We start from the raw sequence: 27,442 nt of genomic DNA, 5'->3' as shown, positions 1-27,442 counted from the left end.
GTATTTTACAATTCAAAGAACTATAAACATCTGAAGTTTAATCATGCTCAATCAATGGATGTCCACTCCAGGCTTGCATATTTCAGGGAGAGAAAATGCCCACCTTCAAGAAAGTGAGTATGCCCCATGTTAAATCTGTGGGCCAGAGGCTTTTGGCTGACAAGTACTTTTCCTCTCTCATAATTCACCGTGCAGACACTGAGAGAGGCCTCTGCCACTCCTGTCTTTATCCACTTATGCTTCAAAGGCCTCTAGCTCCTGGTAAGGAACAAACTCAGGGCTTTTGCATTTGCTCCTCCTTCTGGCTTGAAGTCTGAATCTGCCTGGTTGGCAGTTCCTCTTCTTCAGCTCTCAACTCAAACATCTCTTTCTCAGAGAGAGCTTTCCTGTCCACACTATTAAATGCCGCCTTACCTCTAACTCATCACCCATTATTCTCTATTTTCATTTTCTTCAAAGCACTTCTATCTGTAATTATTTATTTGTGTATCTGCTGTCTGTCTTCTTCACTAGAACATATGTTCCTGATGAGCAAGATCTGTGTCTGTCTTATTTACCTACTATATTCTCAATGCTTGGATGAATGCCTGGTGCATGGCAGTCGTTCAATAAAGGCTGTCTGAATAAATGAGTTGTAGTCAGCCCCATTCTCTTCCCAATCCTGGAATACTAAAAGGAAAGGGCTCAGGAACTTACCTTTTATTACATTTCCACCTATACTTTATAACCAACTGACATTTTAAGAATATACTAATTGGCACTAATTTTTAAGGTATAAAGTAGACTATACACAAATATACTTGACAAGATTATTTTGTAGATTTATCCCAGTATAAATAATTTTTACTCTAAAACTATTTAAGAATACTAACGTAAATCAAAATAAAGGTATGTTTACATTCTATCTTATAGTATGTGCACAAAAAAATTCCCAAATAATTTTTACTGTTATTTTAAACTAAACTAACACCTTTTTTTTTTTTTTCCTGATTTCTTTTAGGCTTCCCCTGACTTTGGTAGCTTTACCATGATGGGACTAAATGTGGATTTTTACTCATTTATGTTGAGTGGGACTTATTGTGCTTCCTAAATTTGAGACTTCACCTTTTACCACTTCTAGAGAATCCTCAGCCATTACCTATTAAAACATTTAAATGTGCATTAGGGCATCTCATATTTCTTAATATTTCTGATATTTTACATTTCTCTATTTTTCTGTTTCACTCTAAGTTCCCTTAAATTGGTCTTTCAGTTTAATGCTTTTCTTAGTTGTTTATGATCATCTATTTAATTCTACTTTCTTAATTTCTGGCATATTTCATTCCCACAGCTCTGTTTAATGTTCCTTTGAATTTGCCTGGCCTGTTTTGTTCTTTTGTCATATTTTCTCAATTATTTTGTATATTTAAGCACTTTAAGTCTATTTATTTTATTGCCTCTATTCAATCATTCTATTGGGGTTCTGATCTTGCTGTAAAGCATCTCATGCCTGCAGATGGTGGGCTGTTTCTCTAGGTTTTGTAATTTTGCATTGTGAGCACATCATCAGTTGGATTTTATCTGTGGGAATATTGTGTGGACTGGGTTAAAGAGTGTATACCTCTAAGAATTGTTTTGCATTTGTTTCTTCTAAATCTACTAGAGGTTATCACTGACTTAGAACTACTGTTTATGTTTTTTTTTAGTTTAAGCATTGCAAGGTAGTGTCAATTCAAATACTAAACACAAATGGGCAGAAGAGATACCATTTATATTGAACAACCATTAAAGTATGTGCAGAGGAGACTTTTTACCTCTCCCTACCCAGAGACCAAATTAAGACAGAAAAGCTTCCTTGACATCTCAGTTTCTTTTTTCCTAATCCACTATTTTAGTGAAAGATGTGGTCCTTTAAGGGTATCCCATCTACAATTTGCTGTTAAAGCTCAGGCTTCTTGGTTACTAAACTTACTGCCATCTTTTTATCCCTCCTTACTTTTGGCTTCTAATGATTTCCCTTACTTTCTTGAGAGCATGGTTAATCATTTACAAGATATTTATTATATTTTTTTCCAGTATATTTTGGTGTTGTTAGTGGGAGTTTTCAAATTTTCTGTCATTAAAATATGTTCAAAACAGGACTTTTAAAAGGTAAAAACAACAGCCTTTGGAACTAATGCTAACGCTATGCTTGAAACCTTACTTTGTTCCCCTAAGCCTTCATAAAATATGGTAACACTAATTGCTGTTTTAGCTTGCTATTTTTGAGACCCACTGAAATGGGCTTTTTAGTTTAGTGCTATGATTCTCAAAGGGAGCAGTGCGAAGAAGTAACTGTCCTCCACAGGCCATGTTTGGAAATGTGGCAGAGTGGTTTTAATTGTTACAATGACTGGTGGGTGCTATAAGCACATAGTTCTTAGGGACAGGGATGATAAAAATCATGCAGTGCATGAATTACTTCTGCTTAAAATAGAGTTCTGCCCTGCCTTAAATTCCCAAACTCTTCCTATTGATAAATACTGCTTTAGAAAACTCTAGGCCATATTTTTAATAGTACAATTTAATAAACATAAAAAAGTTATGGAACAGCATTGCATTTCAACTTTATGTTAGGTATGCGGGATATAAATACTTGTAAGATACAGTCTCTGCTCTCTAGAAGTGCACAGTCTACTTCAGAAGACAGGCAGCAAGCTACTAACTTTTAAAGGTAAACAATTATCTCCAAATTACACTATTTAGGCTGCACACTTTCAAATAAGGAATTGGTTTGAAATAAGGTATACATGTCCTAAATAAAATCATGCCTCTGATAATGGCTCCATGATAAACAGGCCTGATGAGATGTGACAAATGCCTGATGAGAGGCTGAATCATAAAGACAATGACATCTAAAACCAGTATTATAGTGTTTCCTCTATACTAAGGTCACGCATATACTATACGCTAATTTAAGATATTTCTCCCTAAGTTTTAAATGGTATGAAATTTACAGATTTTTTCATACATATGGGGATTTTTACAGAAACCTTTATTATCCCTAATAGTCAAAATCCTTATGCAACTTACCTGTGCCATCCGTAGTTCTGCTAACAGATCTGTAAAATTCTGGTTTCTTGTGGGCTCTGAATCTTCAACTACTTGAGACAGAAAACGACTTTTGTGCATCTGTTCTCTGATTTATTTTGAAAATAAAAAGTTGTTTTTCTTTCTTACCAGGTGCTCCTTTCAGTAGAAAATATTCAATTCTTAAAAATTAAAAACTAACATACATTGAAGCTATATGCATAAATGAAGGTAAAATTTTCATTTAATCTAAAGATTAAAATACTACCACACTAAAAGAGAAATATACTTTAAGGGAAATGCTTATATTTATTCTAAAAGAACTGAAACCTAAGATTAGTGGTTTATTTATAATATAAAAATATTAATTCCCAATTCTCACAGGAAAAAAATTAATGGTCCACAAAGATGTGCTGCATTTTTCTGTGGGGTTGTTAATGCACTCACTCCTTGGCATATTGTTCTAGAATCTTTTCTGAGAGTCGCCAGTCTCATACATGGAAACTAACAAACAAAACAAAACACATCCTAATATGTGGACCTTAAATTCAATTTTCCTGTTATTCCAGAGATATTATAGGAGGAGTTTTGGATTCCACATAAGATCATCTAACCCTAATGTACTAAAGAAACCATTTATTTCATTCTGAAAGTTAATTTAGAGCTTCAGTTTTGGATCCTGGGATAGATCTTCTTTTAGAAGCCAAGTAGTACAAGATAAGATATTTTAAAATAACTTTACTGAAACATCTGGGAAAAAAAGCTTAAGTAAATGCATTCATGCATTACCACTGTGCAGATTATCACACATGGCCTGGGGTTACACTTACCAACTTACCAGGAGAAAGTGGCAATAAATATATATATTTTGTCTGCTACCAAGTGTGCCTTTTTCTATTTTGCGTGAAAGATCAGTATGAGCTATTATTAGCAGCCCTGCCTCTTAGGCCCTAGTTTATATAACCAAAAAAGGGGGAGAAGTATATAAATAAATTTGGTAAACATTCATGATATTCATGGGTCAAAGAAACTTTTGATAACAGTCCTTTCTGAGTGATTAGGTGTTTATATAAAAGGACACACAAATAGTGGTCATTTTCTAAAAGAAGAGAGTATCCTAGCTTGTCCATGTTCATGGGCTTGGCTTTTTCACTTAATATGTTAAAATTGGAAGCAGTAACGTCCAAAAGACCTTACAGTCTGAAATATGATTCCTAAGTAGGTGCTGGTGCCCCATTACCCTGCCATGATAAATGCTGGCTGAAAACAACTTGCAGGTGCTCCTTTAAACAGCAGCCCCTGCCCCCTGACATAAAGGGCAGCCCCCACTCCTTTCCACGGTACACTCCAGCCAGTGACTAAGGCTGCCCCCTTGCCTCAAGCAGGGACCAACTCTGGTACAATCTATTCTCCACAGCTTCTTGGTGGGAGGAGAATGAAGCCAGTCTCCAGCTGAGACCACTATTTGCCCTCCCCCACCTCACCGTTCCGCTTCCCTTGCTCCTTTCTCCTGAGAGTTATCCTTCAGTATATCATCTCCACAAGGACCTGCACCATCTCAGGCTCTGCTTCTATGGAACCTGACCCAAGAAGATCATAAGTGATACTGGATGACCTTTCTTTTTTAGTATTATTAATCACATGGTTCCTCGGGAAACGGTTATCTCATTCTTAATGACTGATCAAGAGGAATACTGTATATTCAATTTCCTGAAACTGATGTTTGAATCATTTATGAACATAAATTCATATGAATTCAAATATGAATATGCTGAAAATACTATCAAGTATGTGCTAGCCATCTAACACCAAAAGAAAAATCCACTGAGTATTAAACATATAAACTGGAAACGAGAATACAAATAAAAATAAAAATTTACCATCTAAGTAAAAATAAATGTATTATTAACATAATAAGAAAATGCTTAGAAATAGTTTAAGTATATTTGATTTTAAGAAGTTCAAAAGGACTTACTTTAAGGAAGCTACTTCACTGAATAAACTCTGGTTTTCCTTAAACATTCGCTCCTCATTTTTCTTGTTTTGTTCTTGGAGATCTTTTACTTGATTATATAATCGTTCATTTTCCTTTTTAAAAACAGAATATTGCATTTTAGTTAAAAGTCATTAGTACTTATATAACATAATATACGTGCTCATAATAGATTAATCCTTTAAACGGTCTTTTAAGTTGCTTTAGTTTTTGCATAGTAAAATCTTTTTTAAACTTTTTATATTATAACAGAAGAAATTTGCTGTCTAAAAACAGTTCTTTCCATAATGTTTAAAACGCCTCATTGAAAAACTAATTTGCCAAAATTCCTACAGCTAAAGGGCCTAAGGTCAGTTGAATGCACTGCATTTCACAGGAATTAAGTGGGAGAGTGGCTGAAGGAATCACCACATCCTGACTATGTGGACCCAGGTGGAAAGACCCAGTGAGACCCTTTATGTTCTTTTCTGTTTCTGACCCCAGAGACAGAGAGAAAAAAAAAAATCGAATCACTGCTGGACGAAGATTCTGGAAGTCTGGCTGCCAGTGGTGAGATAATCAGATGTATCTATGGGTGTTCATGCTTGTATCTGATATTGACCATAAACAGGGAGTTAAAGACCAGTGTTTCAGAAAGTTGTCAGGACAAGGCAGAGCAGAGGACAGATCCAGTTCACCAAAAGGCTTGAGCTAAAGAGCTGAAGAGTGACTTAACCAGTTGAGATCAGAGGGAGAAGAAAATGTACCAATCTGCACTTTGATGCCCTCCCTGGCTTATTAACCTGTTTAAAATTAAAAATCAGATGCAAACCAAGGGCTTTTGAGTATCTAATGCAAACTGTAGACTGTTATACCATGTCTGGAATAGTGCTGGGCAGACAGTCTGTGCTTAAATACATGCAGAATTAATGAACATCCCCCTCTACTATTTAGACACATAAATTTTGTGTTGTCTCTGTTGGATGGGTTAGTTGGCATACTTATGGGTCTGTTAAATTTTCTTAAAAACCTCTGTTTTTTAATGGCAAGATCAAACTGGCAGAAGAATTTGAATGGTTCCCAGTAACCAAGGGCAGTGTGTCCTGCCAATTCATTCCAATTCGGCTACAGCAAACATTGTAATCACTGATGTGGCAATGCTTTCGATGATGTCCCTGGGTGATAATGCATGTTACTAAGGCTCAAGGTTCAAGTTACAGTTGTCAAAAGAGAAGAATGTAATGAGCGACAAGAAAGGGGAGCAGTAAGAAAAAAGGGAGTGAGAGGCAGGGAACAAAGATGCTGAAGAAAGATGCTAAACCTGTCCTGGTTGACTGTTAGGCTAGCATCACCAAGATGTCATCACACATTGCAAACATCTGCCTCTGTAGGACCCACAGATCTTCTTACATTAAATTCAAAATTTTTCACCCTCAGGACATTATCAATTAATTCCAGATTCATATTTCTGAAAATAATAGCAAAATCAGCCAATATTGTCTCCTGAAGAGCATTACAGGAAACTAAGAAAACATAGGGCAGTTTTTAAGAAACTGGCTATTAAAAATACTAACAGGTAACTTTCATTGATTGATTGCTGTGTGCCACACTAAGAGTGTACAGATGCTCCTCAACTTGCTTGCCCCACAAATGGCTATATCCCAATAAGCCCAAAAGTAAGTAAAAAATGTCCTAAGTTGAAAATGTACTTAATACCCTGATAAACCCACTGTAAAGTCAAAAAATAGTAAAACTTATGATGAGGTTACATCCTGATAAGCCCATCATAAAAGTTAAAACTTTGTTAAGTCAAACCACTGGAAGTTGGGGATCCTATATATTATCATCTCCACTTCACAGATGAAGAAACTAAATTAGAAAGATTAAGTGATGCCCAAGGCACACAGCAGGTGGTAGAGCTAAGACTCAAAACCAGTATTTTCCAATCCAGAACCCACGCTCTTAGCATTTAATTCTCCTCATGGGAAATACATAGACTAGTCAAATTATTACCTCCTATTTGCCAGAATTCCCATTATCTGTTAAATAAGCACAGAAATATTTCAATATGCCTTTTTTTTTTTTTTTTTTTTTTTTGAGATGGAGTCTCACTCTGTTGCCTAGGCCGGAGTACAGTGACGTGATCTCGGCTCACTGCAACCTCTGCCTCCTAGGTTTAAGTGATTCTCCTGCCTTAACCTCCCAAGTAGCTGGGATGACAGGTGTGCACCACCATGCCTAACTGATTTTTTTTAAATTTTTAGTTGAGATGGGGTTTCACCATGTTGGCCAGGCTGGTAAACTCCTGACCTCAGGTGATCTGCCCGCCTCATCCTCCCAAAGTGCTGGGATTACAGGCATAAGCCACTGAGCATGACCTGCCTTATTTTAATAACTAAAAGATGAAGAAGAGTAAATTTGCCATATGCTAAAGGATGGCCATACCTGTTGATATCCTTGAAGAAGTGTCTCTTGTTCTTGTATTTCCTTTTGGATTTGCTTCAATTTTTCTCCAGTGACAGGATCAGCTGCTTCTCCAAAATGTAACCACCTTGTTTTTTTGTTTGTTTCTTCAAAGCTGCTTAACTTTGAGAAATTGCAGCAATTGTTTTATTTGGGGAAGGAAATGATAAGGTGAGAAGTGAGAAAGAATAATAGAAAACTCCTATTTAGATTGAAAACTGTTTTATAATATTGAACACACTGGAATGTGACATAACTACAGTTAAATCAGCAAAGTGCTGTTTTTGTGCTGATGGTGCCGTTAATAACTCACAAATGCTACACAATGTCATCCTCTGGGTCTATACCTTCTTTGGCAGTTTTGCTCAAACTTTGATTTCTTTGAAGGTCAGAATGAACTGATTCTCTTTAAAAAGGACAGCTAATAGAAGAAAACCATCAAAATGAGCCAATTTAAATTTAATTTTCTCCCCCAAGGGTTCAAAATTTAGGCGCTCATGTACGGAATCACTCTTCGAACCATGTCTATATTTTATACAGCAAATACATCAAGTCAAACATCTCTAGGAAACAAGGATGACAATGTATTTAGCAGGGAACATAGGTTTTTTTAAAAAAATAAATATTAAAAAAACCCAGAACAATGTGTCTAGTACCTTGGCTTGAAGAATATAATTATCTTGATTCAATTTGAAGAGTTCTTTTTCCTGTTGTTTCTTTAGTTCTTCCAACTTATTTTCTAGTTCTTTCTCTTTTTCTGAGAATGTGGCTTTAATTTGCTCAATTAGGGCTTGTGCACCCCTCCATTTTTCCTCTGCTTCCTGAACTCTTTTAAACATAAGTAATTCCTCCTCCTTGTTCTCACCACAGTATCCTAAGGAATCCTTTCAAGAAAAGCATTACTTCATTACAGCACACTTATATATAGGATTTGAACACAGGCCGTTAATTAAAAAAAGAATAAAAAGGACATGGTTAACAATGTTCTATTATATAAGAAAATTAACTGTTTAGTAAGAGTGATTACAGTATCACTCGAAGGAAAAGACATTTCAGTCCTTATTATATTTTGTTAAATATAATTTAGCTTTAATGTAATTTTAGAACATAAAAACATTATGATTATTAATTTTGAATTTAATACCTACAGTCTGAAACTGAATACAGGAATCAGTTTCTGTGGGATCTTCAGACTTCTTAGGAGTAACCAGGCAACTTTCAGTTTTGGGAGCTGGTTTATCCAAAGCTGCAGGCTTGATGAGTTTTGTTCCAGATAAGATTTCTAAATATTATAAGCAATGTATAAATGCACCACAAATGTAAAGTTAAATGTGTACTCATCAATTGTGTACAATAACTAAAAATACAATGGAAACACTAAAATGAGGATCTCAAAATAGGCTGATGGACTACACTATAACACAGCTGTTTCACTATAACTGATTGTATTCAGAAAAATTGCCACTCCGTAATCAACGTTCTACTAAATTTGACACAGATGGCCAATTAACCCAAGACTATGTCAACTGACAAATGGAGCTAAATAAATGTGAGAATGTAGATAGAAATAACTTTCAGAGTTTATTACTTTTAAATAAATTCTTCTGTTAAATGTTCATAGCAATAATCAATCAAAATTTCTAAATGACCAAGGAGCAGCTGATAACTTTATGAAACATTTTGGTGCAGATTAAGTGTGCTTTCGGAGCACATTTTTTATAAACAACATATATCATGATATCGTATCAATGGAATAATATAAATTGCAAGGAGGATTTTATAACTGTTAATTTAAATAGGATTTTAAAAGATTAACACTATTATAAAAACCTGGCTCACTCGCTCTCTCTCTCTATATATAAAATTAGAAAAAAATGTGATTAATATATATTCTGTTCCAATTTTCAGCTTTTAAGGTAACCTGTAAATTCTTAAACAAGAAATCATTCTAAGGCTAATATATTATTCAGTTAATAATAAACAATGTTTAAGAACAATACCTAGAAGGGATCCTAAGATCCATATTCAACTACTACAGGCCCTGAGTTTAATAAACACTATCTGATTGCTTTAGAGATAAATTAAGAACTTCAAAATTTAAATTTTTAAAATAATTTATTCAAGATGCTAACTTTTTAAATGTAGAGTTTACTTTTTAATTACAAATGTTCTACATTATTATTAAATATTTGGAAAATATAGAATAGTCAAAAGAAAAAATAAATTACCAACAGTCCCTCACCAAAAGATTTCATTTCAATTATTTTTCCAGGTATGTGAAGGTTTTCCTTATAGAGTTATGATCACATTTAATTAGGCTGATGTAAGTTTTCTGAAGAAATTTCTAAAAGTGTTCATGAAGAGACTGTTTTGAGTCATTGTAAGAGGAGGCTTTTAAAACTTCCAAATCACTGGAGGCTCATTAAATGAACGGGGTGTGATCTGCTAGCACGATTCTCCTCAGGACAAGGCAGCTAGTACAGGTGGAATGTTCCAGACCAGAAAATCCAAAATCCAAACTGCTCTAAAATCTGAAATTTTTTGAGTGTCAACATGATGCTCATAGAAAAATGCTTACAGGAACGTTTAAGATTTTGGATTTTTAGATTGGAGATGCTTAACTAGTAAATATAATGCAAATATTCCAAAATCAAATGAAATCTGAAATTTGAAACACTTCTGGTCCCAGGCATTTTGGATACGTAATACTCAACCTATCACATGTTCTTGTTCATAGCTGTAGTCTGCCAGTCCTTTTATGCCAGAATTCTCCCTTCTTGAATTCTTAATTTTGACTTCTCTTTCAGTGGACTAAAGTATCAAATAATTATTTTAAATAATTGCACGTGAGCAGTACTTGCTCCTTTTACACATGAAAAAAATTTGCTTGAATATGAAATTTAAACATGAAAACACTGAGGAATTTGGAACCCAAGAAACCTTCTTGGAATAGCAATGCATAAGAAAATTCAGTCAAAAAAGAAACCAATCAAAATAATTCCAGAATAGAGAAACTATGGCTAAGAGACAAGAGAAAAGCATTCAGTTTCTTTAATAATCAGAACCAAGAATTAAATTCAAAAGCTGAGGGAAATTAAGGTTGTAGTAGAGAATATACTAAATATATCTTAAGTAAAAATAAAAATGAATAGGAGGTATGTAAGTTGGGGATACAATATGCTTTATATTTCACAGAAGGGAAGGAATCGATTGGTAATGTCTAAAATTGAAAAAGTTAAGAAACAACACTACAGTTATGACAACCTTTGAGTGTTTTTCATAATCTCTTTCCTTAAAGATTTTTCATAATCTTTTCCTTGTATTTTCGATATACAATTTCTTGGGATGAAATTTATTTTTCTTCTTATAGATATAAGTAAACCTAGATCTAATATCCTATTTTAAAAGAACATGTAAAGTGTAATCCCATTCTTACAAAATATTTTGTCCATTTATCCACATCTGCCTCTCTCTTTCCATCCATTCATTCACATTTCCTTCTATTATGTAAGTATATACATAGTGAGATGCATGGAATCTGCTAACCCACCATAACAACAGTTGTTTCTGGCTATATCATTGCTTTCTTCTTTTACTTTTCTGTAATTTTGAATTTTAAACAATAAGCATATACTAGGAATTTTTAATTCTTAGTAAGAAAAGACAATAAGAATTTTTGTCCTTTCACGAAAAAAAAAAATTAATCTAAAAATAAAAACACAAGTTACAGCCAAAGAAAATTAATCAAAACTAAACACGGAAAACAACTACATGGCTGGTACTGCTAACTGCCAACCTTCTCTTCCTTCCTATTAATAAAGATCTAATTCTGTCCTGAGCAGCAATGTACATAGTTAAACATACTCGACCCCCTGAACTCCATGCAACTGAGGGCCAGAAGATCAAAGGTCATTAAGATGGATGCAAAAACTTTCCTGATTAGGAAGTTGATGATTTGACTGGCATCTACCTTTTACCTTTCACCCTGTCTCATGGACAGGGTCCAGAGGCGGAGTGGCCATTGTGACAGTTAAGACAAAAGTCACATACTAGGGATTTTGCATCAGGAAAGAAAAAGGGATCTGGTTCCCCGCACAACTTACCAGCCATGAACTACCTATCTCTGGACTCTTTGTTACATAAAAAAGATACCTTTAATTTGGTTAAGTTCTAGTAGCTGGGCTTTTTCTTCATCCTAACCAATGTTGACTTTAATTTTAACTGCATTCTGTATATTTTCTGAACACTAATCTCATCTCAAACTCTGCTTCCTGGAGAACTCAACCTTTAACAAGTAACCACTATCCCAAAGGAATTACAGTTCCTCTGAATATAACTAAAACTGCTCTGGGAAATTCTTCAATAAAAAACAGAGATTAAAAACAACATACTTAATAGACAGTCTAGTGAGAAAAAGTAGTTCAGTATAAAAATATTTATGGTCCATCATTATACTTTACTATAAATTTACTATAAATTTTAATAATGTGTTTTATTTTTATTTTGGATGTCACAAATGCTATGAAATTTTAAAATATGAAAAATGAGTTTAAGAATATTATTTCACTTTACTCATAAAAATATTAGTCTTCATCTAGCAACCTCCTCATGATTCCTCTCATTTCTTTTTCACTCACTGTGACATTACCTCTGTCTTCATTCTTGGTAATTTCAACATATTCACAGGTGATCCTTTCAACTCCCTGGCTTTTGGTTCCTTGAACTTCTTTCCATCTCAGCTACTCATTCCCATTGGCATAGTTTAGGTCTTTCCTAGACAATTATCAATAATGTAACCACTCCCCAATCTCAGTCCCTCATCTAATCACCTACTATGACTATCATCTCTGTCTTCCCTCCTCACACTCTCTGGTACCCAGATTCCCACAATCCTTTGACCCTACTACGACTCACAGTTGATGGATCGTACCTGTTGCACATTGTGTCACACTCCCTTGATGCCCTTTCTTCCTTCATTGCTCAATTTAAATTCCATGGTCAACCATTCTAATCACTTTTACATACATCATCAGCTTCACTTGCCAAAAATGTATTTTTTGGTAAACCCAACTGTTTTACCAAGTACAGTTCATTTAACAGTTGGTTAAACAAGTTGGTTATTTAACGTGTTAAATAACAACTTAATTGTTATTTCAATTTAAATTCATGATCACTAACTTTAATTAGACTGTCTTGATTCCTGACAGTCTAACTCTCCTAGATGGCTACTTCATATCTTCTCTTTTCTCTTGTAACCTCTCAAACACCTTTGCCTAAGCCTCATGCTCATCTAATGATACTTTCTATTTCTCAGAGAAAACTGGAGCTATCACAAAAAGCATTCTCTCCTCAGCACATCTAACCACCTGCCAGCATACACTCTCCCTTCCTATCTGCCTCCACAGTTCCTAGAATGCAGGAAATAGCCATGTTACTGTCTAATGCCAACCCTTCTTCCACTGTGCACCAGATCCCATTACAGCTACTCTACTAAAAAACATTGCTCCAGCAATTCTTCCCTCACTCTTGTACTTTGTCAATTATTTTTCTATCAAATCTTTCTTAACATCATACAAAAAAACCAATCATTTATTTCATAAAAACAAAGCAAAGCAAAAATGTTCTTGGTTTCATCTTCCATCTCGGCTACTGGCCCATTATTTTGCTGCCTTTTACAGCAACTATCTGCAGTGTGGTCTACAACTTGAAGCACCATTCCACTCCTATTTCCGCTTACTCCATTTAATTTGCCTTTTACAGCCACCTCTCCACGGAAACTGCTTGTACACTTTATTGATCACCTCCTCCTTGCTAAACCCAAAGAGCAGTTCTCAGTTCTCACCTGTCTTAATCGCTCAGCAGTAAATGACAGAGCAGTCCTTCTCAACACACTTTCTTCACTTGCTTGTTTTCAGGATTCCACATGCTCTCAGGATTCTTCTAACCTAACTCTGTTTCCTTTGCAGGTTCCTCCTCTTCTGCCTGATTTCTTCAGGTTAGCAAGACCAGGGGCCTCAGGCCTTGGCTTGCTCCTTTCCCTCTATCTATGCTCACTCTTTTGGTATTGTCAATCAGATTTCAACAACTCCCAAATGGTATCTATAATCCATATTTCCCTCCTGAACTCGACTTTTATATCTGTCTGCCTTCTTGTCACTTCTGCTTGCATGTTGAATAGACATCTCAAAACTATCATCTCAAAAATTAAACTCCCAGTTTTTCCCCAACTCTCAAATCTACTCAGTCACAGCCTTCCCCATTCCAGTTGAGTGTAACTCCATTCTCCCAGTTGCTGAAGCCAAAAATCTTAGCAATCCAAAACCAATTTTTCAGATTTTTGGTTCTACCTCCTAAATATATCCTTATCTAACCACTTTTCATCACCTCTACTGCCACCACACTGAGTCAAGCCCTGCTGCCTCCTGTAAATTGCATCTTACAAATAGAACGTGGTACCTTAAGATTAATTCTCCTCCATGGAAGCAAAGAAAGTAAAACAATATACTAAATAAAGAGTACATGATTACCTTTTCTCCTAGGTTGATTAGAGGTGGAAATCGATCTCAAGTTTTTGCTTTTTATAATGTCCCCTGAAGTTTTATTTTCAAGAGTAGAAAACATCTTGAGTGGTGAACTGGGTTTGCCATAGCCTGAGCTCCTAACTGATGCATATAATCCACGATGGGGTTTCCTTTTAAGTAAAGGAGGTGCACTTCTGGCCTTCTTGTATGGTACCTGTTTACCCATTACAGCCCCTTCTTCTTCAGAGCTAAGTTGAGATCTGTAAGTCTGTACACAACAAGCAAAAGCTCTTCAGTACCTAAATAAACTTTAACTATCGTTGTAAATGAATATTTAAAGGATAGCAAAACAATAGTGATGATCAAATAATGTAGTTTGTAAAAGGCAAACTACCATAGTTAAGTTCTTGAAGTCTAATGCATCCGAATTTTAGTATTTTGAAGCAGACCTTCAAAGTTAGCATTGAAACAAAGTAAAGCAAAATAATAAAGCAAAATTAGCTTGCCAGAAACCAAGATGTGTAATTACTTGAATGAACACAGCAGAAAGAACATATTTTGAAATGACATAAAATCTTATTTAATTTGTTATCTGAATTTCTCAAGATGCTTTAAAAATGTTATTAATACCTTGCCTTATTCCACAAAGAACTGGAGAAGACTTAAAAACATAATTCAAAATTATAAAATACAAGTAGAATGTCTGAATCATGGGAACTATAAAGCAGAAGAGATCAAGAATACAGGAAAAAGAATCAGCAAAATGCAAATTTCTTCACAGGTGTTAATTGCTTTCCTATAAAATGACAACTTAAAAAATACAAATGACTGGAAAGACTGAACAGTGCACACTACAATGATGAATAAACTTTTTCTTATACTGTTTAAATTCTGGACTATATTTTATTCAAAAAAAGGAAAAAATGTATAAAGAATGGCTTCTAAAAGCAAGCTAATGTTACGATGGTATTTTTGAATTTGGGGATTGGCTAGCATTGTAATAAATATTACTCACAAATATCCAAGATCTACTATGGAGGTTAGTATACAATCAATCCCACTAGTTTAAAAAGCACACACCTACCAATAGTACTTACATACTTTACATAACTTCGGTTCTCAATATCTCAAATCAATTTAGACTACAAATACTTACTTTATTAATTTTGTCATCCTGAGATAATGATGAAGAATTAACAGATATTTTTTTCCTCAAAATATTAAGGTACATTTTATCAACATGTTCTTCTGTGGCAGTTACTTGTGGACAGCTGTTTTCCATACTCTCATTTGTGGTCTTTTGTAAAATCACATTCTCATCGTTTTTGTCAAAAAAATGGTTCACATGTTGTGAGTCTTGAGACATAATATTTGGGTTCGTCTTCAGGGGTAAAAAGTTAACAAATTCAGTTTCTTTACTTTCGGCCACTTTCTCAGAGCTATACAACAAAACAGGACACAGATAATGAACCCTATGTAACAGCTCTTCAAATATCAGTAATAACCACGTGTGTGTGTACACGCAGACACACTATATATATGAGTTGTTAACTATTCATATTAAGTTACTGATGTTAAATACATTATTTATAATTTTGGTTAATAGTACACTCACGTAGTGTAATGGCTTTTAATTTCAGATAATAATTATAATGCAGTATAATGCAAAGGATTATAAAGGTGATGCTGACATCTATTTTAGAGAGAGACCAAACCAAACAAGACTGAGACTGCTTTTGTAGAAGAAAAGTAAAATATAAATTTCTAAGTGAACTTTCTGTAATATATCTTTTATCTACAATTTCTTATAAAGTTGACAGGCATTTGAAATAAGAAAAACATTTTAAACATTTCTAGAAGAAACTAAAGAAATAATCATAATTTATGTTAAGGAGGCTTAGAGTATAAATACTAAAAAAGCATATATTTAATCACAGTATAGGACAAATTTTAATGTAAAACAGAAAAATCACTAGGCTTTGAAACGAAAATCACTTCTGTGGTTTGAAACACTTAAATGTAACAATTCAATTAGATATTAAAAATCTAGAAGATACAACGTAAGGAAATGTTTTAAATGCGGTTAAATATTGGCAAACTACAGGGTCTCCAAAAATATGGCAACTATGGTTTAAAACACTTAAATGTAACAATTCAATTAGATGTTAAAAATCTAGAAGATATAACGTAAGGAAATGTTTTAAATACAGTTAAATATTGGCAAACTACAGGGACTCCAAAAATATGGGAACTGTTAGTCTTAAAATATTTAATCATGTGTCAATTAGGCCATTTAATTTTATAATTTATAAAATAAGATTAAAGAAAGTTTAAGAGGCTACCATTTTCATATAATGTAGATTGACTTCTCGGTAACCATTTAGAAGCTTCTAAAGTAGCTGGAATCATCAAAAATATAATAGTTCTTTCCTTCTTCATAGCAGCAGAACCTGGCTAGATGTTAATCAAAATTGTTTCTCATTCTTGCTGGGTACCAACTAAACTATATTTCCTTGCCAACTTCCATCTAGATGGGACCATTTACTAGTTCTTCCCTTTAGAATGTGAGTGCTATGATGCCAAGAACCCAACTTATTTGTTACTGGCTTAGTTGTCAGGTTTAGGGTGGCAGGAAACTGGTAATTAGAGTCTGGAGAGATGGCAGCCTATGTTTTACAGTGGCAAAACATTGCTAAATTGTCATCTACAAAAGTTTGTAAGGCAGACCACATGCCAGCCGACCATGGAGAACTAAGAGAAATGATGGGAAAGAACAAGGAGTTAAGTGCTGGCTACTATTAGCTTCTTTTGACAAGATATTACCAAAAAACTGATGAGCTCAACACAGAATGAGCTGGTTTATAAGCAGAATTTAGAGAGAATAGAAAGAATCTAGAAACTCTAGAAATGGGTTCTCTCTCTTTGTAGACTCAAGCTGTAAGATTCAGCCTTGAAGAATACTATGAAAAAGCAAGATTTCATGAGACTTCTTGGTTGAAGAGTGAGGAGTGACCCAGTCCCTTAGCAAAGATCATATTAAGTGTCATCCAGAGTGAGACTCCGTCTCAAAAAAAAAAAAAAGAGTGTCATCTTCACATTTAAGGTATTGTTTCCCCAAATATCCAGAGAACTGCAAATAAACGGCAGAGAAAAAAATTTGAGGGACAAGGAATCAAAGAATAAAGCAGATTTAAAACCTTTGTCTAGCAAAGAACTTTTTTTTTTAACTTTTATTCCAGGTTCAGGGATACGGGTATTGACCACGGGGATTTGGTATTCAGACTATTTCATACCCAGGTAATAAGCATAGTACCCAATAGGTAGCTTTTCGATCTTCACCCTCCTTCCAACCTCTCAAGTTGGCCCCAGTGTCTGTTGCTCTCATCTCTCTGTCCATATGTACTCAATGTTTAGCTCCCATTGATAAGTAAGAACATAAGTATTTTGTTTTCTGTTCCTGCATTAGTTTGCTTAGGATAACGGCCTCTAGCTCCATTCATGTTGGTGCAAAGGATGTGATCTCATTCGTTTTTACGGCTGCATGGTATTCTATGGTGTGTATGTATCACACTTTCTTTATCCAGTCTATCACTGATGGGCATTTAGGTTGATTCCATGTCTTTGCTGTCGTGAACAGTGCTGCAATGAACATATGCATGCATATGTCTTTATGGTAGACAATTTACATTCCTCTTGGTACATATCCAATGATGAGATTGCTGGTTGAACAGTAATTCTGCTTTAAGTTCTTTGAGAAGTCGCCAAACTGCTTTCCACAATGGCTGAACTAATTTACATTCCCACCAGCAGTGTATAAATGTTCCCTTTTCCCTGCAACCAGCATGGTTTTTCTTTTGTTTGTTTTTTACTTTTTAATAAGAGCTATTCTGACTGGCGTGAGATGGCATCTCATTGTGGTTTTAATTTGTATTTCTCTAATAATTAGTGATGTTGAACATTTTTTCGAATGCTTGTTGACTGCACGCCTCCTTTTGAAAAATGTCTGTTCATGTTCTTGCCCACATTTTTTTTTTTTTTTTTGAGATGGAGTCTTGCTCTGTCACCAGGCTGGAGTGCAGTGGCGTGATCTCGGCTCACTGCAACCTCTGCCTCCTGGGTTCAAGCGACTCTCCTGCCTCAGCCTCCTGAGTAGCTGGGACTACAGGTGCGTGCCACATGCCCAGCTAATTTTTGTATTTTTAGTAGAGATCAGGTTTCACCATGTTGGCCAGGATGGTCTCGATCTCTTGACCTCATGATCCGCCTGCCTCAGCCTCCCAAAGTGCTGAGATTACAGGCGTGAGCCACCGTGCCCAGCCTACTTTTTAATGAGGTTGCTTTTTGCTTATAAATTTGCTTAAGTTCCTTATAGATTCTGGGTAGCAAAGAACTCTAAATTTCATCGCTGGCACGTGGAATTCACTGGGACCAAAGAGATTGCTAGGTTACTAAACTTTCTGAAAGAATATAATGTCAAAGAAACCATAACCCTGTTCAAAAGAAAAAAAAAACAAGAAACCCAAAAGCCAGTGACTGGGAAACGTAAAGCTACCTGTAGGCAGGAAGTGGATTGAAAAGGGAGTGTATCCCCCAACACGGGCATACCCCTCAACCTAAAATCCACTTCAGTTGTAGCCAATGGTGATAAAATACAAGACAAATCCTCCAAGGAATGGAATGAGGGGCTATATAGAATAATAGATTTAAGGTAGCCCCTTCTTAATAGAATAATAACCTAATCAAGGAAAATCCCTATTTCCAAGGTAGGAGGCCTTTACAAGTTCTTTCCAGTGGTTCTCAAAGTTGCAACATTGATTACTGTATTTTCCTCATACTTTTCCTTGCTGAAAGGGCATATCTACTGCAGTTCCACCATTATATATTGGGATGGGGGCGAGGAAGTATATAACCCTGTCTTTTTAATTCATCCATTGGTAGACAATGAGGAGTTGTACTCAAACCTGACAGAGAGGACTGTGCTTCACCTGGAAATCCTGGTCTTTCAGATGCATACAGTCCTGATTGGGGCTTGGGGATGCCTGCTTGGGGAAGGGGATAAGTGAGTCTGGATATGAAGAAGAGTGAAATTGATATTTTGTTATTAGAAAGATATATCCTGGCAGAGAATGACTAGATGCTGACCAAATTCATTTTTCTTTCTTGGCACAGAAACAAACCACATTTCACAGCCTCCTTGGACCTAGTTAGCTAGATGTGCTGGTTCCTACCAATGGAATGTGAGCTGAAGTGATATGAAACATATGAAACTTCTGTGTTAAGACAGTTAAAAGAGAGGATGTAAAACCATTCTCTTTCTTTCCTTACTGACTGGTTGGATGATGTCATAACAAATCTTAAAACTATGTGCTGATGACAGAAGTAGCCTGGGTTCCTAAATGACTGTGTGGAGCAGAGCCCCAATTCAGCCCCACTGACCCACAAGGGACAGTGATATGAGCAAGAAATACATTTTTGATGATAACCTACTAAGATTTCAAGGATTATGTTATGGTAGCTAGGGTCATTTACTCCAGAGTTTACTAAAAAATTTTTAAGTATGTGTACTAGAGATCATATTACTGACATTTCTATTACATATGATTACTGTTATACCTTTAATATAAGTATATGTTTTAAGCTTTTAAACACAAATGTAAAAATCTATTTTAGAATTCCTATTATTGAAATTGTTTTACCTATAACAACAAAGACACAAGACATGTAAGAAAATCTCTTTAGTTATCACTAACATACCCCCAAAGAGCAATGATGAGTGGGCACAATCTCTCCTTTAAAAATACTAATTAGCACTATAGATCAATGGAAGACTACTAGACTTAGCACTGAAGTGAATGAATTTTAGTGTAAGGTTCACTGCATCATTTTTTTCTCAACTAGCACAAATGTAGAAACAAGGCCAAGAAATCACCACATGTGGATTTACATCATGAGAATATAGTATAGGCAGGGGGCTCAAAACATGTCTGTTGAAGACACAAATGAACAAATGACAACATGAATGAATGACAGGCTACTTCACAGAAGTATTTTATGGAGATCAAAGACCTGACAATATAAGTGGTTAGGCACATGAATGCCCTGTGTTCCTGGTCCACAGCTCTATGGCCTTAGGCAATGGCTTTATTTATTTTAACCTCTTAGGCTTCAGTCTTCTTGTCTATGAAACAGGGATAATAATGGACTATAACCCATGGAGTTGCGGTAAGGTTAAATGAAATAATACATGTAAAGTATTTGCCCAAAGTAAATGTGACAAATGTTAGCTGTTATCACCTACCAGTAAATTGAGTTCATCTCAGTTTCATTTCTTGAATTACGGGCATAAAGACGCCTTCTCTACTTGTTACGAGGATCGCGTGGGAGATTGGAAATGACATTTCAGTGCTACATAAAAGTAACGCTGTCTATGATAAGGTTACTGTGACGTGTTACTCCGTGTTGAAGAATGACAGTGGGTTACACATACTTCCACTAAACTGTATTGGACCTGAAGCATTTTAATGAGGATCATTTCTCTTGTGGCTACAAAACTCACCCTGTGAGATGACAGCCAGTCTGTGACTAAGTCAAAACTAACTGGTTTATAAAGAAGCAAATCTATGACTCATAAACAGAATAACATTCACTTTCTCCCTCATCGTGAATGAACTGTTCCAGCACTATTTAAAGCTGAGGAGTCTGTATTTTTCAGTGAAAACCTTTAGGACTATTTGGTGGCAGCAACTTTTTTATAGCGTCTATTTATTTTTTCATTTAGCCCAAGATTTTTGATGACTTGAGTAAGGAAAAATATAAAAAGAAGAGAGTAATGACTCACAGGTAGACTCAAGCTAATATTAGTCATTAGTCATTCACTAGGAATGATTACATAGAACAAATGACTATGAAAGTTTCCAATGACAAAACAATAAATTAAAAAATTCATACCTCACAGGTTGTAAATCAAAACCACTGACCCCAAAGGAATCTATTCTGATAGGTTTCATCAGCTCCTCTACTGTGGGCAGATCTAAGAGGCGGAAAAAAGAGCAGAAACAAAAAATGTAATGTAGGTTGCTTAATTTACATGTGTAATAGCACCAAAATTATATTTTCTGACACAGTTAACAAAACAGTACATGCAATAAGCCTGGTTTTCCATCTTAAGTTTCCTTATACCAGGAAAACTTCCTTTCTTATGAAATATCAAATAAATATCTCAAATATCAATATTAAATATATTTATCAAAAAATATTTATACACAAACACACTCTCAGTACATATTTGGTTGATCCTGAAATGCTGTTCTCTAACAAAATACAACTTTAGTATATGTATAGGCAAAAGAGTAAAAATGTCCCTTTAAGTGACTTCTTAATTTGATCAAGGCATATTGGAAAAGAAACTAGGCCAGGCGCAGTGGCTCAAACCTGTAATCCCAGCACTTTGGGAGGCCAAGACGGGTGGATCACCTGAGGTCAGGAGTTCGAGACCAGCCTGATCAACATGGTGAAACCCCATCTCTACTAAAAATACAAAAATTAGCTGGGCGTAGCAGCAGGTATCTGTAATCCCAGTTACACAGGAGGCTGAGGCAAGAGAACTGCTTGAACCAGGTGGCGGAGGCTGCAGTGAGCCAAGACAGTGCCACTGCACTCTAGCCTGGGCGACAGAGCGAGACTCCGTCTCAAAAAAAAAAAAAAAAAAAAAAAAGAAACTGAATTTTTGTTTTGTGTTTGGCTCTAATTTTATAGTTAAGCCAATGATTCCTGTATTTCATTTGAAAAAAATCTTTTTTTTTTTTTTTTGAGGCAGAGTCTCACTCTCTTGCCAGGGCTGGAGGAACACTGGTGCGATCTTGGCTCACTACAACGTTCGCCTCCTGGGTTCAAGCTATTCTCCTGCCTCAGCCTCCCAAGTAGCTGGGACTACAGGCGTGCGCCACCATGTCCAGCTAATTTTTGTATTTTTAGTAGAGATGGGGTTTTATCATGTTGCCCAGGATGGTCTCAATCTCTTGACCTCATGATCCACCCACCTCGGCCTCCCAAAGTGTTGGGATTACAGGTGTCAGCCACCTCGTCCGGCTGAAAAAAACTCTTTAATTAAGCTCAGAGACTGAGAAACAATCACTACAGCAAATTGTATTTTAATTATATTACACTAAAAACTCTTTAGAAAGGATATCAAATAATTGAAAAATTCATCTATCAGTTTTTACCGGATTCCATAGTAGAGAAGTTTTTTGAATTCTCTTCATTTTCTTGAGAATGACCTTTCACTGAGCTCTTGGTATCTTCCATTGTATTACTATCAATTTTTTGTTTGTCTTCATCTCCCAATGAATGGGCTATATGACAATAAGCTTGATGTAGGGCTTCAACATCACTACTGCTTTGCCCATAGGAAACACCTGCTGAAATAAACGTAATCACCAGAAATAATTACACCACAAATACATGAGAACTATAAAACACTAATATCATTTCTTAACCTGTTAGGAATACAAAAGTAGGGTTAAGTACCAACTAGGTAATTTGCAGCTATGGCCTACCAGCATGGATTCACAGCAGGCTCAACAACTCTTTGAGCAAGTTGAGGCGTGTCCTGATGTGGTAAGTATAAAATCTGCCTTCACTAGTCATTGCTCTTTCTACTACTATTCTTAATCAACTCCCTCTGCATTGGATAAAACTATTCTTAAGTTTCCCAAACTAAAAAATTCCTTTGAAGGATTCTACCTCTCCTTTACCATTACCATTCTCTCTGCTTCTCTGTACCACCAAGCATCCTGTCATCTACACTTTTTCAACCACAATGAATTCAGTCCTCTAACTTTGAAATCCAATGTATTCCAACATCCTGCTAAAGCTGTTATGATCAAAAGCAGTTTCCTAATGACCAACTCCATTTGTCTTTAGTTCTCTTCAACTATGTGAGACATCTGACATTGTCTTTTTCACTTTATCTTAGCCAAAAGGCAGAGAAGTCATACATTGTTTTTTTTCCTGGTAACTGTTTCTTCTGCATGCCTTCTTCTTTTTGTTATTACCACCATTTTGACGGCAGTTTTCCATCTCTTATGGTCTATAGTTCATTTCAGGGCTCCATCTTCAGTCCTCTTCTTTTGAACACCTCACTTACTAGTTTTTTGGCCTGGCTAATTTCATGAAGACTTTTAGCTTCAACTATTACCCATATGCTTATGACTCCAAAATCTATGTCTTGCGTCCTTATAACTCTTTTCTGAATATCAACTTAACAGGCATCTAGATTGTCCTATATCACATCTACATATTCCCCAACTGAATTCATTATATTCCCTACTAAAACTTGTTCTACTACCAGTATTTCCTAATCACATCACTATTTAGTCAGTCACAATAGAAACCTTGATGTCATCATTCACTCTTCCTTCCCTATTAGCCTTCTGATATAGTTTGGCTGTGTTCCCACCCAAATCTCATCTTGAATTGTAACTCCCACAATTCCCATGTGTCGTGGGAGGGACCTGGTAGGAGGTGATTGAATTATGGGGGTGGGTCTTTTCTGTGCTGTTCTCATGATAGTGAATGAGTCTCATGAGATCTGATGGTTTTAAAAACAGGAGCTTCCCTGCACAAGCTCTCTTTGCCTGCCACCATCCATGTAAGATGTGACTTGCTCCTCCTTGCCTTCTGCCATGATTGCGAGGCTTCCCCAGCCATGTGGAACTGTAAATACAATAAACCCTTTTTCCTGTATAAATTACCCAGTCTTGGGTATGTCTTTATCAACAGCATGAAAATGGACTAATATACCCTCTCTTTCCACCAACTGACAAATTCTAGAAAAAAGAATTCAAAAAATTTAATGTTAATAATGATTGCACAGTTTTGAGTACTTACTCATTTTGTAATTTTTATTACTGACGAGTGGAATTTTCAAAATTAGAGGAAAATAATGAATCACAGAAGACAGGAAAAAAGAAAAACAGGTGACTAATCTCTTCTCTTCATACCCATGGTTAATTAACCAGTTATTAAAAATAAAATAGTATATATAGTCTCATCTTCCTATATATATAATGTAAGTTGTGTATATACACAACTTCTAAACAAAAGAGACAGCCAAGTGCTACATACAAGATTGTGTAAGAATGCCTTACAATGAGATGTCTTTCTAGCTAGTGCTTCAGGTCCCCATGGCTACATGAAGTATACCCAAATAACAAGTTTGCTTAAATAAACTAAAAACGGAAGGGGATACAGCCAACAGTTGAAGGGCAGAGATTTTCAAGAGGACGTGAGGAAAAAGGTCTTGCTTGTAGCATGAATGAAAGAGATCCTTAATTTTAAGAAAAAAGGAAAAGCACATGGTGCCATTTTTTCCTCTACAAAAATATCAGGTTGAGCAAGTATCTGCTGAGCATACATAAAAGGAATTACTTCAATGGTAAAGACCATAATAGTGTCAAATGCTCATACCTAATTTAGTAGGTATGAGGTGTCAGAAAGAATAGGTTCTAGGCTTTTAAGCAACAACAGAGCAAACATGCAGAAAAACAAATGACCTAAAAGTTAGAAATGAAAAAAAAAAAAAAAAAAAAAGAGGTAGAAGAGGCTGCTCAAAAAATGGCAGGAAAATGGTACTTTTCTAAGTTGAGTTATTAACCTAAGTCATTTTAAAAATAATTTCATGGTTATGTAAGTTAACTTTTTTCCAAGTATATCATGAAAAGGGGTTCCTTATCTGCCTTTTACATTGAAAACAGAAGACTCTGTAGTTATTTTATGTATTATTATTACAAGTCAAAAGCTCTCATATATTTCAACTTTAGAAAATTGAGGCTAGGCATGGTGGCTCACGCCTGTAATCCCAGCACTTTGGGAGGCTGAAGCAGGCGGATCACTTGAGATCAAAAGTTCAAGACCAGCCTGGCCAACATGGTGAAACCCCATCTCTACTAAAAAAATACAAAAATTAGCCAGGCGTGGCGAGGTGCACCTGTAATCCCAGCTACTCGGGAGGCTGAGACAGGAGAATCGCTTGCACCCAGGAGGCGGAGATTACAGTGAGCAGAGACCACGCCACTGCACTCCAGCCTGGGTAACAGAGCAAGATTCTATTTCAAAAAAAATAAACAAATAAAAAATAAAAAAATAAGAGAGAAAGTTGAGAAGTGCCAGATACTATTTTGCAGAGGAAAGGGTCTAATTTCATGGAGCAACACTGTCATCCTGTGATGACTCCAGTAATGGAGGCATAGCACAAAATGGTACTTGCCTGTGAGACAAATGAAAGTAAATGAAAGGTTAGATCTAGTCTGGTGTTAGGAAACCTTAAGTTCTATATTTACTAACCTCTTTGATACAGCAAAGCACAAAGAATTTCAGAAATAATATTTTTAACAAAAGAGAATCTTTGACAATGTTTAAAGTTAGGAAGTGTTTGAAAATTAACCAATGGTTGTTAAAGTTAGCTGCTTAACACATGAAGTGATATGGTAGAACAAAAAAAAACCCACTGAACTTTGCAGTTGTTAAACCTAGTTCACATACTCATATGAAGACTTTCAAGTATATCTTTTATTTTATTTATTTATTTATTTTTTGAGATGGAGTCTCACTCCATCGCCCAGCCTGGAGTGCAATGGCATGAACTTGGCTCACTACAACCTCCACCTCCCAGGTTCAAGCGATTCTCCTGCCTCAGCCTTCCGAGTAGCTGGGATTACAGGCACGTGCCACCACACCTGGCTAATTTTTTGTATTTTTCAGTAGAGACCGGGTTTCATCATGTTGGTCAGGCTGGTCTCGATCTTCTGACCTCAGGTGATCCACCTGCCTCAGCCTCCTAAAGTGCTGGAATTACAGGCAGGAAACAATGCACCTAGCTGAAGACTTTAAAGTATGTATTTTAAACACCAGAAATTCAATACCCCGCAGCCAACAAGTGTTTATACTGTATAACTCTAGGTTCTCTACTGCAGCATGTATTAGTAACACAGGGTTGACATAAATAATGACGATAATAACAACAACAAAGTTGTAACTGTTTAGTGACTCCTAAAAATGTACTATGGACAATATTTCATCTCAGTTGACCATCATAAGGGTTCATTTTAAAGAAGAGAAAACATGCTTAGAGGTAGGTACTCATTATCCAATGTCACATAGCTGGTAACTGGCAAGGTTGAAAATATGAATCCAAATCTACATGATAGTAAGTTCATGCTCTACTACGTTCAAGTAACGGACTAATCAAATTATCCTGGAGTCAAGAATATTTAAGAATTAAGACCAAAAAACTACAGCTTTATATAACTGCTTAGATCATCTTAATAAAATTTTTACTTTTAGAAATACATATTTTATTTCTGAGTTTTTCTTAAAACCTACAGTACTGGTTTTCATACTGTGTATGCAACTGATTTTGTTATCAGTTTTTCAGAGAAAATCATGGGTTTCACAGATGTATTATTGAAATTCCATTTTAAATCATGCTTTAAAACTTAAACATTATAATAGAAGCTAATCTGCACACTCAAATGTACCATTTATGTAACTGTAGTAATCTGAAGACATTATGTAATTATAATATTTTTAATAATTTTGCTTTCTTCTTTACTTGTTTCAATGCACATCTCAGAATAAAGTTTCTCTGGTCATCCTGAGTACATGAATTTCCTATAAAATACTGTTAATCAGAAAAGCTGTAGCTGTACGATGGCCTTTTAAAAAATTCATGTCTGCCTACTGAAAACTGTGCAAGGGGACAGACTATCAAAGCACGTATGTGACATGGTTCCTTAAATCAACAGCAGTAAAACTGGGGGACACGCACTCAGCACATGCTTACATCATGGTGGAATACTCAGTTGGGCAACAAGTGAGTAATGTGTCTTGATGGGGAAATTATGTCTTATAGTTGTAATTTTTTGACCTTTATATTTTAAAATGAAAGTAGATGTAACAAGTCAAAATAGTGGTGACTCTTGGAAAGACAGTGACTAGAAATAAGAGATGTGATGGACATTGTGGTTAAAGTCCTCTTGTTTTTTATCTGGTTGCCAATTACATGGGTGTGCTCGGTATTTCAAAACTCATTGAGTTGCACTATTGTGATACCACAAACTTTTCTATAGGTATATTATATATCAATTAAAAAGTAAAAAGCAAAAAAAAAAAAAAAATGAAATGCAAGCTGATGATGGTTAGTGATTTCTGAGTTGGTTAGTGATTTCCATTACTCTTTTTTATCAAGTGTCTGAACTGGTTTAGTTAACCAGTATCCATAGACTGCAAAGCAAGCTGATTAAAAAGTTCCCACTTGCAGCTATTTATGTGATAAAACAAGTGTATTTTTATACTATTCAATCAACAAAAACAAAAAACACAAACACACTGGAAGGCTGATGGTGATATGAGACCGTAACAATCTCAATAGTCTCTAATT

At 35.5% G+C, this 27,442-nt stretch overlaps 1 protein-coding gene across 6 annotated transcripts in view; it reads right to left on the bottom strand.

Annotated features, from left to right (window-relative positions):
* Window positions 1–27,442, bottom strand: part of CEP162 (centrosomal protein 162) — a 108,765-nt gene that overhangs the window by 54,073 nt on the left and 27,250 nt on the right. For 4 of the 6 annotated variants that reach the window (XM_077999688.1, XM_077999690.1, XM_077999691.1 and 1 more), the window contains 9 exons: window positions 22,227–22,421; window positions 20,953–21,034; window positions 15,161–15,443; window positions 14,011–14,272; window positions 8,632–8,765; window positions 8,140–8,367; window positions 7,466–7,606; window positions 5,024–5,136; window positions 3,052–3,157 (listed from right to left, as the gene is read on the bottom strand). In XM_077999688.1, coding sequence (XP_077855814.1) covers window positions 3,052–3,157; window positions 5,024–5,136; window positions 7,466–7,606; window positions 8,140–8,367; window positions 8,632–8,765; window positions 14,011–14,272; window positions 15,161–15,443; window positions 20,953–21,034; window positions 22,227–22,421 — 1,544 coding nt within the window. The remainder of the gene's footprint in view (window positions 1–3,051; window positions 3,158–5,023; window positions 5,137–7,465; window positions 7,607–8,139; window positions 8,368–8,631; window positions 8,766–14,010; window positions 14,273–15,160; window positions 15,444–20,952; window positions 21,035–22,226; window positions 22,422–27,442) is intronic. The other 2 variants (XM_077999689.1, XM_077999693.1) reach the window with 1 other exon arrangement.

This window comes from Macaca mulatta, chromosome 4, assembly GCF_049350105.2.
Source record: "Macaca mulatta isolate MMU2019108-1 chromosome 4, T2T-MMU8v2.0, whole genome shotgun sequence".
Classification (NCBI taxonomy): Eukaryota; Metazoa; Chordata; class Mammalia; order Primates; family Cercopithecidae; genus Macaca; species Macaca mulatta.
The sequence above is the reverse complement of the archived record's forward strand: the minus strand, read 5'-3'. Positions and strand labels throughout refer to the sequence as shown.